The sequence below is a fragment of the Tupaia chinensis genome, unplaced genomic scaffold (genome assembly GCF_000334495.1).
Source record: "Tupaia chinensis unplaced genomic scaffold, TupChi_1.0 Scaffold146027_1, whole genome shotgun sequence".
In the NCBI taxonomy this organism is placed as follows: Eukaryota; Metazoa; Chordata; class Mammalia; order Scandentia; family Tupaiidae; genus Tupaia; species Tupaia belangeri.
In genome coordinates this window covers 190,549-205,523 of record NW_006205883.1, presented here as the reverse complement: position 1 = coordinate 205,523, position 14,975 = coordinate 190,549, and the positions used below count along the sequence as shown (strand labels likewise).

Sequence of the window (14,975 nt, the reverse complement as noted above, 5' to 3'; positions counted from 1 at the left end):
CCCTTGGCCTCGGTCTCTGCGCTGGCTCAGGGGACCTCTGAAACGCTGCCTTGCAGGGGTGCGCCCAGCCCCTCCTCCTCGACGTCAGACCTCCCGTCCGCGTCCCTCTGTCCTCCCATCCACGTCCCTCTGTCCCCGTGCGGATAACACAGTAAGCTCTGCACCCAGTGCCTCCAGGGTCTGCAGAGTGGCGGGTCAGATGAGTTGATTGGCGCCTTGGTTTGGTCCCTGCAACGCCTAGCTGATGCATGACCACAGTCGTGGTCGCTCTGCTGGAAATCCCGAATGCCGTGCACGGGAGCCCTTTCTGGGACACGCCCGGCCATTTGGAAGGAAGGGTGTCGCTGGCTTGGCGGGCGTCCCGTCGCCCGAATTGGCTCACTCGTGGGTTACGAGAAGGCAGGGTGGGTGGCGACGCCTCACCCACAAGCCTGCGACCTGGGGATACTCTGGTTAAGGATGGACTTGCTTCTCAGCGGGTCACTCTCGGTCACTTTGGGGTGCTGTGTTTCATGACGTCTCTCCCCAGGACCTTGCTGCGCCGTGGAGTGTGCCAAAGCCAGGCCAGCCCTGTCCGTTCTGGAGCGTTGTCGGTTTTAGGAGACCTCCTGCTTCCTTCCCCATCAGTCTCCCCCGGCCACATTGCTGACCACAGGAATTCACCCAAGGTGCCACGGCTTGCTCTGGAGGGCTGTTCGTGGTCTTCACGATGATCATTTAAAATGTGCATGGGGCCAGGAGATGGCGTAGCAGCTACGTCGCGGGACTCCCACACGGTCGACCACAGTTCGAGTCCCGGACCTGGTGGCTTAAAAATGACGCTGGCTGCATGCACGTCCATGCCCAGATCCCGGGAGGAGAATGGACGAGAAGGGATTGCAGCATGGCCCTCCCCACGGCAGGAGTGGTTTCTCACTTTCCCCCTCACTGTCTCTGTGCCTCTCCAGCGGGCGCATGTGCCCTATGGTAAAAACTTACTTTAAAAAATAAAAGGGATGTGGTGGAGAGGGGTGCAGTGTTTGCAAATGTCCATGCGGTTTATGGATCAGGCACCTGCTGTGGACAAGCAGAGTCGGAGACCCGGTGGAAAGCTATTCAGGGGACGTGGTCCTAAGGCATTTTAATTCAGGGGACAAGCTTGCTCCTGTTTCATGCCACTGGAAACAGTGTGGCCCTCTGGAGAGAAGGCAGCATTGGCACTTCTGCAAGTCCAGGGCGGCCGAGGGGTTTTTCTCGTGACATCTGGGTGGTCAGAAATCGGTAGCGTTCGTTGGCGTGTCGATAGGACGTTTCAGGGGTTCATTTCACACAGCCATATGGAGCTGGGGCGCGGCGGAAGTCAGACATCAGAGGGACACCGTAAGGGCATCCCAGCACACACGGGCGGTGCTGTTGGTTCCAGTGGAAGCCGAGTCTTGCTGCCGAGTCTCTCGGGTGCACATTCACCGTGGCCTCTTGCCGTGCGTCCCTGTGCATAACCTCTTACCGCGTTTGGATTAACGCTCTCACAGTTGAGTTGAAAGTTCGAAACTGCCGCGTGGTCTCCATTCTGTGCATGCGTGCATGTGTGCTGAAAAATCTGATTCAGACTTCTCGCCCAGCGGAGGGTAGCAAGCTTTCTGTCTTTTTTTATTTTTGGAGAGGTTTTTTTATTTTTTATTCTTTTGCTATAGGGCACATGCGCTCTCCAGACAGAGAGAGACAGAGAGACAGCGAGAAATCACCCCCCAGGGGGGATGGCCATGCCACAATCCCTTCTCCTCCATTCTCCTCTTGGGATCTTTGGCACGCATGCACACGCGCCCCTCGTGAGTTGAAGCCACCGAGTCTGGGACACCAACCGTGGTCGACTACATGGGAGTCCAGCGACATAGCCATTATGCCAACTGCTGGTCCCTAGGTTTCTGTCCTTTTCCTACCATCAAGTTAAATGATCACATGGATTTTTAAAATGTCCTTTTTTTTCTTTTCAGATTTTTGCCTTAGGGCACAGGGACTCTCTGGAGAGTGAAACAGAGGGAGGGAAGGGAGAAATCACCCTTCAGAGTAGACGACCACATCGCAATCCCTTCTCCCCCATTCTCCTCTCGGGATTTTGGGCACGCACGCACGTGTGCCTGGCGTATTGTCCAAGCTGCCAGGTTCGGGACTTGAACTGTGCACTTGGCCGTGTAAAATCCAGCTGCCTTAACCACCGTGCCACCTGGCTGGCTCATACTGTTTTATAATACCAAAACTGTCTGACCTAGACACCTCCCCAAAGACCCCAGCGTGCTAGACTGTTAAATTGTGGGCTGAACTTCCAACACGTGGGTGTGGGAGACCCTTTGGGACCACCGCACACGCAGCCAGGGTGGATTACCCTGGATGGTTACCCGTGGAGAGGTTTCTCCTGTCTTCTGTGGGGATGGAGGCCAGGGTGACAGTGAATGTCCTCTCATGCAGCAGGTCGCTCCCGCCCCAGAGGGATCTAAGCCTTCATGGTGGTAGTGCCCGTCTTGCAAAGGTCTCTGGAATGGGAGAGTCTGTACAGGAGGGGTTGGACCCTGGGGAGAAGGATAGAGGGATGCCGGAAACCAAGTTGGAGGGACACATGGATGAGGAGGTACCTGTTCAGGATGTGCATGGTTGTGTCTCGGACTTGATTGACATGCAACGCACGATGCTTTGGAAACCATGCTGTCTGCTGCGAGGAGTACAATGACAACATTTTTTTGAAGTTGAAAATGAAAAAAAATAAAGAATCCAAAGTATAAAAAGAGCATGCTGGTCTAGAACCTATTTATTATTTTGATGATTATTTTCATGGTGTTGACTTTTTGCCTTGCCTTAGGACATATGAAATCACTAGAGAGATAGAGAGACAGAGACAGTGAGAGGGAAAGTGAGAAATCACCCCCCAGGGAGGATGGCCATGCCACAATCCCTTCTCCTCCATTCTCCTCTCGGGATCTTGGGCACGCACGCACACGCACCCGGTGTGAGTTTAAGCCACCGGGTCTGGGACTTGAACTGCAGTCAGTCATGTGGAAGTCCAGTGATGTAACCACTACACGATCTGCTGGCTCCTGGGCTTTTTAAAAAGAATTATTTAATTGTATCCATCATCATTATTTTTTTAAAAAATTATCCAGAGAGAGAAAGAAAGGGAGAGAGGGACAGAGACCGAGAGGGAAAATGAGAATGGAAGCCACCAGGTCCAGGATTTGAACTATGGTCAGCCATGTGGGAGTCCAGCACCTTCGCCACCACAGTACCCGCGTCCCTGACAGTGACTTTTTGAAAAGCTCTGAGTGCTCACGAAAGGCTGTGTCTTCGCGATGCGTTTCGTTGCTTCTTCGGGGTGTCCATGCAGCGCCATCTGCTCTTTCACCTGGACTCCGGAAGATGGGTCTAGATTCCGGGCGTGACGCCAGGCAGGTTCAACGGCTGTGAGAAGAAGACTGCGTGTGGACCAGATGGTGGTGCCGTGGGAAGTGCAACGTCCACCGAGCCGACCCCACACGAGAGTCTTCCTGGGTCAAGTCCAGGGACGTGCCTCTGTATGACAGGCTTGTGTTTGCCCATCACCTGTGTGGTTAAGGGCGCTGGACTCCCACATGGCCCACCGCGGTTCAAGTCCTGGACCTGGTGGCTTGCTTTCTCACTTTCCCTCTCTCTCTCCCTCTCTCTCTCTTGCTCTGTCCCTCTCTGGTCATATCAAATAAATAAATAAATAAAAGTTAAATAAAAATAACTCTTTAAAAAAGAGAAAAAGGAGGGTTATTTAGAAGCGCAGAACACCCGGTGTTGTACAGCTTTAGTCAGTAACAGAAAACATTCAGCCTTTCCATGACACTTCTCCCTCCTCCTTCCCCCTATTAAAGAATAAACATGGGGACAGCTCAGGGCTGTGCCCAGCTCCATCAGAGACATCCAGACCGCCCCATCCCCACTTCTCTCTACTTACACACGTGTCTGTGTTTCTTTCCAATCCACCGTCGCTCCCCCTCAAGGTCTCGTTTCCCCGTGTGGGTTGTGGAACGGGACGAAAATGATGTCAGGAGGTCACACGGGTCATTTGGAAGAAGTGGGCCAACCCATGGCTTCCATGGTACAACGGTGTCTTCCTTTGGGCAAGGAGGAACCCCTGGGGTTTCAGTTGGGGCTGTGAAGATCCCTGGTCCCTCAGGGACATTTCACCTGCCACTGTTTTAGTCGTTGGAAAAGTATGACGTAGTGTTCTGTTTTTCTATGCAAAAGTACATCATGACTTCCTTGGCGACCCAATGGCATCCCTTGGCGACCCAATGGCATTCCTTGATGACCTCAACCTGCGCTAGTACTATGTGATTCAGTGACTCTGTCATGGTTAACCCCGTTGATTGCAGGCACTCCGAGGTACAAAAGAGTTCTTCTTGGGGCCAGCAGTTGGCGTGGTAGTTAAGATGGTAGACTCTCACATGACTGACCATGGTTTGAATCCTGAACCTGGTGACTTAAAAATCATGCCAGGCATGTGTGTGCGTGTGTGTGCCCAAAATTCCAGAAGGAGAATGGGATAGAAGGGACTGGGGCATGGCCGTGCCCACTGTGGGGTGATTGCTCACTTTCCCTTTCTTTGTGTCTCTGTCTCTGCATCTGTCTCTGTCTCTCTATCTCTTTCTCTGGTGAGTGCACACGCCCTGTGACAAAAACATAGAATAACAACAAAACCACTTCTATTCCTTTCTTTCTTCTTTTTTCTTTCTCCCTTCCTTCCTTCCTTTCTTTTTCTTTCTTTCTTTCTTTCTTGCTTTCTTTCTTTCTTGCTTTCTTTCTTTCTTGCTTTCTTTCTTTCTTGCTTTCTTTCTTTCTTGCTTTCTTTCTTTCTTGCTTTCTTTCTTTCTTGCTTTCTTTCTTTCTTGCTTTCTTTCTTTCTTGCTTTCTTTCTTTCTTGCTTTCTTTCTTTCTTGCTTTCTTTCTTTCTTGCTTTCTTTCTTTCTTGCTTTCTTTCTTTCTTGCTTTCTTTCTTTCTTGCTTTCTTTCTTTCTTGCTCTCTCTCTCTCTCTTTCTTTCTTTCTTTTTCTTTCTTTTTCACTTTCTTCTGGCCCATGGGACATGCTTCAGATAGCTTCTTAGGGATAAGAAATGACCCCCTGTCTGAGTGCTGGTTTCCTGACAAAAAGAAACTCCCCAAAACGTTATCTACTCCTTCTCCTCCCATCCAAGTGGGGCGCCATTTCTCCCAAGTCTGTTTTCCTGTTAGACTATACCGCTGTGACGTCTGAATTGTATTCATGATTCGTGGGAGGAACACAACCAACCGCTTGATGAACACGGCCCTGAAATCTTCTTGTAACAGAACCCAGCAAGGTCCTAAGCCCTCCTTCCGGTCCACAAACTAGGAATTAGTGGGGAAGGTCTTCCAGCTTCATGGTTAAGGGAGCCAGATCTCACATGGCCGATGGTGTGCTTCACTTCCTCACCCTGCTGGCTTGACAAACATGCCAGGCACATATGTGTGTGTGCCTGAACTCCTGCCAAGGTGGAGGAAGGGAGGAGAAGGGATGGTGGCATAACCATGCCCCATTGGGGTAAGCTTTGTCCCTCCTTCTCTCTCTCTCGTGAGTGACGTGCCCTCAGGAAAATAAACATGGAGGAGGACAGCAGGTGGCATGGTGGTTACGGTGCTGGACTCCTCACATGATGGACCACAGTTTGAGTCCTGGGTCTGGCAACGTGAAAATCTCTCCAGGCGTGTGTGCGTGCATGCCCAATGCCCTGAGAGGAGAATGGAGGAGAAGGGATTATGGTGTGTACATGTCCCCTGGGGGATGAGTTCTCACTTCTGTCTGTCTCTCTGCAAGTGCATATACCCTACTGCAAAACAAACAAACAAACAAAAACTCTCTTAAGAAAAATAAAAAATAAATACAAATAACGTTGGGGCCGGCTCTTTAATTTAGTGGCTAAGGGAGCTGGATCCCACACAGACAGCTGCAAGTCCATCCCAGCCCGCAATCCCCAATGTGTTGAAAACACTCCGGGCTTATGTGTACACACGCCCCAAATCCCAGGACCTGAGTTCATCCATTCCTGAGAGCCCCACACGGTGGACACATGGAGAAGGGACTGCGGGGTGATCACTACTCATTGGTGGTGCTTTCCCCGTCTCCCTCCCTCTCTGTCTCCACTCTCTGGCAAGTGTGTGTGCCCTTTGGCATTTAGAAACAAAAACAAAAATAAACGACCAGGTACCTCTTTCAGAACGCGCTTTCTGGAAGTGCAGGATAGTTGGCCGCAGAGGTGTTTCTCTTTGTGAGGATTTACGATCGCAGGAGAATGTCCTCTGATAGAACAAACCCAGGAATTAGAAAAAATGAAATTATCCAGATGGAGAAAGTGTGTGTGAGTCCCAGGGTTCCCGTGGGATTTTTACAGCCTCTCCTTGGTGACTTCATGGTCACACTGGAGCCTGGTTCTATCCACGTGGCTCAGCTAGCTTGCTTCTGTCCAAGAAGAGCACAGAGATTTTTCATTCAGCATTTGTGCACTGTTCAGTACTTTGGTAAATTCAGACGGGTTTCTTCTGTTGGACAGGGTCAGCTCGGGATAGAGCGAAGGAGCAAAGTCCTACCAGAATCGATGGGGCAGACTCTGGAAAGCGCGAATCAGGCCAAGAGGCTAGTCTGGGCATGGTGCCCTTAAGCAGACCAACAAGAACCTCCCAGTAGACGGTGTTAGCAGTTGAAGGTCTTTTCAGAAGCCGTGTGAGTTTAGCTATTATTACAGTCTGAATGTTTGCATCCTCCCACCCAAATCCATGTTGAAATCTTCATCCGCAAATGATAGTATTAGGAAGTGGGGCCTTTAAGAGGTCATGAGGTTGTAAGAGTAGCGCTGTCATGACTGGGATTATGAAAGGGTCCCCGTAGAACTCTCTCGGCCATTCTACCGTATGAGGACGCAGTGAAACAGCGCCATCTAGAACCGGAAAGTGAGTCTCCACCAGAACGTGGACTTCCACCCTCCAGAACTGTAAGCCATTGATTGCTACTGTTTATGAAGTACCCGCTCTACGGTATTTTGTCATAGCAGTATGAACAGATGTTAGAGACTTGTATAGTGAGCTGGGAGGTAGCCTCTTAAAAATGGCTCAGGCCGGGACCAGCAGTTGGCGTAATGACTATGTTGCTGGACTCCCATGTAGTCGACCACAGTTCCAGTCCCGGACCCGGTGGCTTAAACTCAGACCAGGCAAGTATGGGTGTGTGTGCACAAGATCCCAAGAGGAGAATGGAGGAGAAGGGATTGCAGCGTGGCCATCCCCCCTACAGGGAGTGATTTTTCATGTTCCCTCTCACTGTCTCTTTCTGTATCTCTCTCTGGTGCACATACACACACCCTATGGCAAAAACCTAAAAAATAAGAAAGAAAAATCATATTGCGTGCTATGAAGATGTACAGAGACTAAATGTCAATAAGAAAGAAAGGAAGCAGTGAAGAAAACAAGAAACGAACAGAGGCCAGCAGGTGGCGTGTGGTTGAGGCACTGGACTCCCACACGGCTGATCGCGTTTCGAGTTCCGGATCTGGCAGCTTGCTTTCTCACTCCCTCCACTGTGACCTCATGTGTGCTGTAGCACATTTTTAAAAAAGAATAACAACAAAGAGAATTAAATAAATAATTCTTTAAAAAGCAAGCCAACAAAAGATAACTGAAAAGACAAAAAAAATTATAAACAGATTTTTTTCTTAGTCAAATTATCTGTACCAGGAAAAAGGCTGCTCAGAGACATATTTTATCACCTGAGAGGCTTTTTATCAGCATAAGAAAGCAAATTTAGGACCAGCAGCTAGCATGGTGGTGGTTAAGGGGCTGGAATCCCACATGGCTGACCACAGTTCGAGTCCCGGACCTGGCAACTTGAAAATCACACCAGGCACATGTGCCTACATGCCAAAAATCCTGAGAGGAGAATGGAGGAGAAGGGATTGCAGAGCAGCTACCTCTACTGGGTGTGTGTGTGTGTGTGTGTGTGATTTCTCACTCCTCTCTCTGTCCCTCTCTGGCAAGTGCATGTGCCCTATGGCAAAAACCTTTTTTTATTTTTAAAAGCCAATGTATTTCCCATACTTGTCCTTCCCTCACCCTCGGCGATGTGTCCACCGGTCCTGGAAGGCTCAGTCCCCTCCCCTTTCTGCAGCCCAGGGTACTGGTCGGTACAAGCTCGAATCAGTCAACCATGGCTTGACCTCCGTCTTCTGTGGGACTCCTGGACAGATGCATAGAAAGTAAAGTCCTTCTGGCGATCTGTTTTATTTTTCTTTCATTCAAAGTTCAGCAAGGGAACCTCGGAGCAGAGAGGAAAACCGTTTTCCTTTTCCCTGCAAAGGTCTTGGCAGCATGCCTGTCCCAGCTGTCCCGGGAAACAGGCGCGTGCCCCGACCGCATTAATAATTACAGATTTCTCACCACTCTGTAACTGGCTATGCAGAAAACAGTTGACTTGTTTTTATACCCAAGAACTCATTAACATAAAAAGAAGAAAAAGATTATTTTTTTATTTAACATTTTTTTCCCCAAAAGGTGTGTTCACTCCCTGCAGAGAGAGACAGAGAGAGAGAGAGAGAGACTCCCCCATTTGTCCCTCCTGTTGAGATTTTGGTCGTACGTGAACATACCTGTGGCGTGTTTCTCATGCCATCTGGTCTAGGACTTGAAATGCATGGTTAGCCATGTGGGGTCCAGACTTTGGAACCAGCAGACCGTGAACTGGCCCAAGGAGACACAATCATTTTCTTTTTTAAAGGTGTTTTCCATAGGACACAACCGTTGTCAGAGGGGAGAGAGACAGAGACAGTGAGAGGGAAAGCGAGAAGTCACCCTGCAATCCCTTCTCCTCCGTTCTCTTCCCAGGACCTCGGGCACTCCTGCACACCCGCCGGGTGTCATTTCCAAGTTGCCAGATCTGGGAGTCAACTGAGGTCGTCCACGTGGGAGTCCAGAAGCCTTTTTCTTTTTTTTTTTTGGAGAGGTTTTTGCTATAGGGCATGTGTACTCACCAGACAGACAGACAGAGACATAGAGACAGAAAGCGAGAAATCACCCCCCAGCGGGGGATGGCCATGCTGCAATCCCTTCTCCTCCATTCTCCTCTCTGGATCTTGGGCACGCATGCACACGCCCGGTGTGAGTTTAAGCCACCGGGTCCAGGACGCGAACCACGGTGGACTACATGAGAGTCCAACGACATAGCTAACTGCTGGTCCTCCCGAGAGTCCAGCATCTTAAGCACTGTACTGCCTGCTGTCCCCAGGAGAGATAATCTTGAAAGAATCGGGATGAATCTGTGGCCCACTGAGATGCCCTTCTGTCCGGTTTGATGCTACCGTGTGGAAGTTACACTTACCATGTTTTCAGAGGAATCCCGTACCTGTTGGCTTGTGACCGGTGACAGGAAAGTGTCCCAAACAAAGAGAGATTTCTGTGCTTCCCTGGAGGCTCTTAGAGCCTGTGAGGACAATGGGAACAGCCACATTCCATTTTCAGTCTTCGACTAATATTTCTATGGGGGACGTCCTCACTGAGGTTGGGTAGACACTTGCCCAGGGCATGTCTCCTTGAGACGTTGACTTGTTTTTTAAGATATTTTTGCCTTAGGGTGCATGTGCTCTTCAGAGACAGAGAGAGAGAGTGGGACAGAGACAGAGAGAGACAGAGAGAGGGAAGCAAGAAATCAACCCCCCCCCAGGGGGGATGGCCACACTGCAATCCCTTCTCCTCCATTCTCCTCTCAGGATCTTGGGCATGCACGCACACGCGCCCGGCGTGAGTCTTAAGTCACTGGGTCCAGGCTGACCATGTGGGAGTCCAGCACTGTCACCTCTATGTCATCTGCTGGTCCCACTTTTTTATTTTTTAAGAGGTTTTTACTTTAGGGCATGTGTGCTTGTTGGAGAGAGAGACAGAGACAGAGAGAGTGAGAAGGAAAATGAAAAATTACCCCCCAACGGGGATGGCCATATTGCAATCTTTTCTCCTCCATTCTCCTCCTGGGATCTTGGGCATGTATACACGCATGTGTGTGACTCTCAAGTCACCGGGTCCGGGACTTAACCCATGGTCGGCCATGTGAGAGTCCAGCAATATAACCGCTGGGCCATCTGCTGGCCTCATGAGACGTCTGCTTTATACCCTGGGAACAGAGGTGAGCTCCTCACGGCTGAGCCCCTGGGCACTCGTAACCTGTCTCCGCACCTATTTGGCCTTGGGAGAAGATCTCTGTTGCTCCCCTCTGAGCTGAGCGCTCTGCCCCCTGATTTTCCCCGGGAGCTGCCAGAGCAGGGGCGGAGTTAGACCTAGGAATCTGAGACCCGGACTTAGCCCGTCCCCTCCCATACTCTGCAGCTCCCTGCTCACGGCAAAGGAGAGGAAAGGCAGACTGGAAGTGCAGCTTGCACCCAGGTGAGCTGAGGGGTCAGTCTGTGTCTCCCTGCATGTCTCTGAGTAGGGGAGACTATTTAGGGAGGTGGCCGGTGACGGCTAAGCTGGGTCAGGTGGCAGCGTGGTGCAGTTCGGAAGGACACCCATGGGACGGACCTCGGTTTGCATCCAGGGATGTCCCCGAGCACATGACCGTGACCTGGGTGGGCTGACACTGGGGTGGGTTGTGGCACGGACACCCTGTGGGGGGTGTCTCTCTATCTTTCTCTAATTATATCGCTCTATCTCAGAAGAAGAAAGAAAGAAGCTTTAAAAGTTGACATGGAGGGCCAGTTGGTGGCGTGGTGCTTAGGGCGCTGGGCTCTACCTGACTGACTACGGTTTGAGTCCCAAACCAGGAGACTTGCTTTCTTACTTTCTCTCTCTCTCTTTGGTCAAATTAAAATGATCATAATAAGGGACCAGCAGATGGTATAACGGTTATGTCGCTGGACTCTTGCACTGTTGATCATGGTTCAACTCCCAGACCTGGTGGCCTGAAACTGCTGTCAGGTGCATGTGCGTGCGTCCCCAAGATCCTGGGAGGAGACTGGAGGAGAAGGGATTGCGGCGTGGCCATCCCTCTCGGGGGGTGATTTCTTGCTTTCTGTCTCTCTGTTTCTGCCTCTCTCTTTCTCCCAAACCAGGCATGCACCCTAAGGTAAAAACTTCTACAAACAATAATAATAATCATTTAAATTAAGAATTATATTTTTAAAAACTGACATGGGGGGGGCAGCAGGCAGTATAGTGGTTACCAGGCATGCACCCTAAGGTAAAAACTTCTACAAACAATAATAATAATCATTTAAATTAAGAATTATATTTTTAAAAACTGACATGGGGGGGAGCAGCAGGCGGTATGGTGGTTAACATGCTGAACTCCCACATGGTTGACCACGTTTTGAATCCTGGGCCCAATTGCTTCAAAATTATGCAGGAGGAGACACCAGGTGGCATGGTGCTTAAGGGCACTGGACTCCCACATGGCTGACCTCAGTTCAAGTCCTGGACCTGGCAGCTTGCTTTCTCAATTTCTCTCTCTCTCTCTCTCCTTCACTGGTCAAAAATAAATAAATAAATAAATAAAGTTACATAAAAAATAATTATTTAGAAAAAAGAAAATTATGCTGGGTGTGTGTGCTTGTGTGCCCCAAATTCTGAAAGAAAATCAAAGGCACTGAGGCACAGCCATCCCTCCAGGGGTAATTTCTCACTTTCCCTCCCTCTCTCTCTCTCTCTCTCTTTTGGGCAAGCACACATGCACTGTGGCAAAAACAAAACAATACCAAATGAAAACCCCCGACCCAAAGGAAAACAGAAACTGACATGAACTTGCAAGCAGACACTGGGGTGAAAATTTCTAGGTCTCTTGCTTCTTCATGATCTCGTTGGGCAAAGTATTTCAACTCAATTCAACTGTTGGGTTGGCTGTTTGTGACTGACAATTTTTTCTTAAGTGAAGGTATTTGCAAGGTCACATGCACCTTGTAAGAAATTTTCATGGAGGGCCAGCAGGTGGCGTGTTAGTTAAAGTGGCGGGATGAGCCCACATGGCTGACTGTGTGGTTCCCGTCCTGGACCTGGGAGCTTGAAAAACACACCAGGCACGTGTGCGTGCATGTCCCAAATCCAAGGATGAGAATGAGGAGAAGGGATTGCAGTGTGGCCATCTCCCCTGGGGTAGGGGGTTGATTTCTCAGTCTCTTTTATTCTGAATCTCTCCTTGTCTTTCTCCAGTGAGTACAAGTGCCCTATGGCAAAAATCTTGAAAGGAAAGAAAGAAAGAAAAAGAGAGAAAGAGAGAAAGAAAGAAAGAAGAAAGAAAGAAAGAAAGAAAGAAAGAAAGAAAGAAAGAAAGAAAGAAAGAAAGAAGAAAGGAAGGAAGGAAGGAAGGAAAAGAAAGAAAGAAAGAAAAAGAAAGGAAGGAGGGAAGAGAGGGAGAGAGAAAAAGAAAGAACAAAAGAAAGAAAGAGAAAGAAGGAGAGAAAGAAGGAGGAAGGAAGGAAAAAAGAAAGAAAAAAGAAAGAGAGAGAAAGAAGAGAGAGAAAGGAAAAAGATAGAATACAGAGAGCTAGCAGGTAACATGCCAGCACTCAGCACAGATTGAATGGGGATATACAATGTGTGTCTTTCAAAGTCTGGCTCACTTATCTCAACATTAAGTCATCTATACTCATTCATTTTGAGTCAAACGATAGGGTCTCATTGTTTTTTACAGCTGTGTAATATTCTGTGAAATCGACAGGCCACAGTTTTTCAACCCCGTCATCAGTTTTGGGACACTTAGGTTGATTTCAAGACTTAACAATGGTCCATAATGCTGCAAAATCCTGAGAGGAGAATGGAGAAGATGCATTAAAAGATTCCCAGTAGATGCCAAAATTGGTAATAAATCCTATCTATACTATAATTTTTTTTTCTCATTTCATGGATTAGGTTGTTGTAGTTTCCCATTGACCTTAATCACAGGAAATGGGAATACTAACAGACATCCTATAGAAACTCCTGTATTTCGGACACAATCTTCTTTATCTCCATTGTGAAATAATAGTTCAATTTTCCCTCAGTAGCCTGGACCGACCACCCTGCCAATACAGTAACTCTCTCTCTTGGCATAGAGATGCAAGGAGCCTCAAGTGTTTGAGTTGCTATCTTAACTTGCAGTTCTATGGAATTATGGTTGTATTTCCTGATAAAAGCATTCCTCCCATGGGTCAGCAGGGGATGTGCTGATTAAGACTCTGGATTCCACACGGACAATCCCATGATTTAAATGCTGGACTCAGTGGTTTGAAAAATACATCGGGCGTATATGTGTGCATGCCCAAAATCCTGAGAGAAGAATGGAGGAGGAGGGACTGTGGAATGGCCATCCTCCCTGGGGGTGATTTCTCACTTTGCTTCTCTCTTTCTCTGTCTCTCTCTGGTAAATGCATATATCCTCTGGTAAAAATCTGGAAAAAAAGAAAAAAGAACGTCTGAAACTAAGACCTCAAGGTAGGCCCACCCTGAGAATAGGAAGCAAGTGAGAATATGGCCTTTCCACCTTTCTCTCTGGCCACTAGAGAACTCTCTTTCTCTGTCTCTCTCTGGTGAATGCATACATCCTAGGGTAAAAATCTGGAAAAAAAAAAAAAAGAAAAAAGAACGTCTGAAACTAAGACCTCAAGGTAGGGCCACCCCAAGGATAGGAAGCAACTGAGAAAATGACCTTTCCGTCTTTCTCTCTGGCCACTAGAGAACCCTGATAATGTCAAGATGATAAGACGTTTCAAGTGTTTTACGAAAACGACCAGGTTCTATATAATACTGTGAAGTAATGAAGTCCTTAAAGTGAAGCCAAGAGCCTACACCTACACACATAATTACAAAAACTATGACCGAAAAGTTTTGTGAGACCAGCTGTTGGTGTCATGGCTCTGTCGCTGAACTCCCTGTAGTTGACCATGGTTTGAGTCCCAGATCCGGTGGCTTAAACTCACATTGGGCGCATATGCGTGCGTGCTCAAGATCCTAAGAGGAGAATGGAGGAGAAGGGATTGTGGCATGGCCATCCTCCCATGGGGGATGATTTCTTGCTTTCTGTCTTCTGTCTCTCTGTCTTTCTGGTGAGCGCATGAGCCCTATAGCAAAAACCTCTCCAAAGAAGAAAAAGAAGTCTTTGCTTAGTCATTGCTCACATTATCCTCAACCCTCCATAATACATAGACTGTGAGCAATATTACTCTGTGTGACAGGATTTTTCTGGTCCATTCTCTACAGTGAAAAGGACAAGACAACATGAACAAACTGAAGACTCACAGGTAAGAGAAAATGACCTGCTGCAATGACTTCTCAATGAAACCGACATTTCTGCTAAGGATCTGCAACACAAATCCTCTTCAATGCTCCAGACTTGTGTCCTCAGTTGTGAGTGTGTCTGTATAAAAGGCAGCCTCCCATGTGATAGGGAGTTGTGTTGGTGATGGTGAGCATGGAAGGAGAGTAATTGTATAGTATCTACCAGTATTTTCCCAGAAGCTGTGAAAGTAAATACTGTCCGTTGTTCCAACCATAGCGCTCGAACTTTCAGATCCATCTGAACATGTATCAGTTACCAACTGCTGTGTAACAAGTTACCCGAATGCTTAAAAAGCATACATCAGTTGTGTTGTGCTTTCTGTGTTAGATATGTGGACTTGACCTAGCTGGTCTTCTGGATCGGGGTGTTCTAGGTCAGGGTCTTCTGGGTCAGGGTGCCTCACTAGGCTGCAGTGAAGGTGTTGGGGGGATTGTGGTCATCTCAAGGTTCAGCTGAGCAGGATCTAGATGAAAAATCACTCAGAGATGCTTTAGTCCCTTAGGGCTATTGTACCGAGGGCCTCAGCTTTTATCTGGCTGTGGGTTGGAGGGCTGCCCTCAAGTTTTCTTTTTCTTTTTCTTCCTTTCCTTCTTTCTCTTTCTTTGTTTCTCTCTTTGTTTCTCTCTTTCTTTCTTTCTTTCTTTCTTTCTTTCTTTCTTTCTTTCTTTCTTCCTTCCTTCCTTC

The 14,975-nt window shown here is 48.3% G+C and overlaps 1 protein-coding gene across 1 annotated transcript in view; it reads left to right on the top strand.

Moving 5' to 3' along the window:
- Nucleotides 1-6,737: 6,737 nt before the first annotated feature.
- Nucleotides 6,738-14,975, top strand: part of LOC102475398 (arylsulfatase D-like) — a gene marked incomplete at its 3' end in the record, with an annotated part of 28,506 nt that continues 20,268 nt past the window's right edge. The window contains 2 exon segments of the mRNA XM_027768359.1: nucleotides 6,738-6,999; nucleotides 14,188-14,253. Coding sequence (XP_027624160.1) covers nucleotides 14,231-14,253 — 23 coding nt within the window.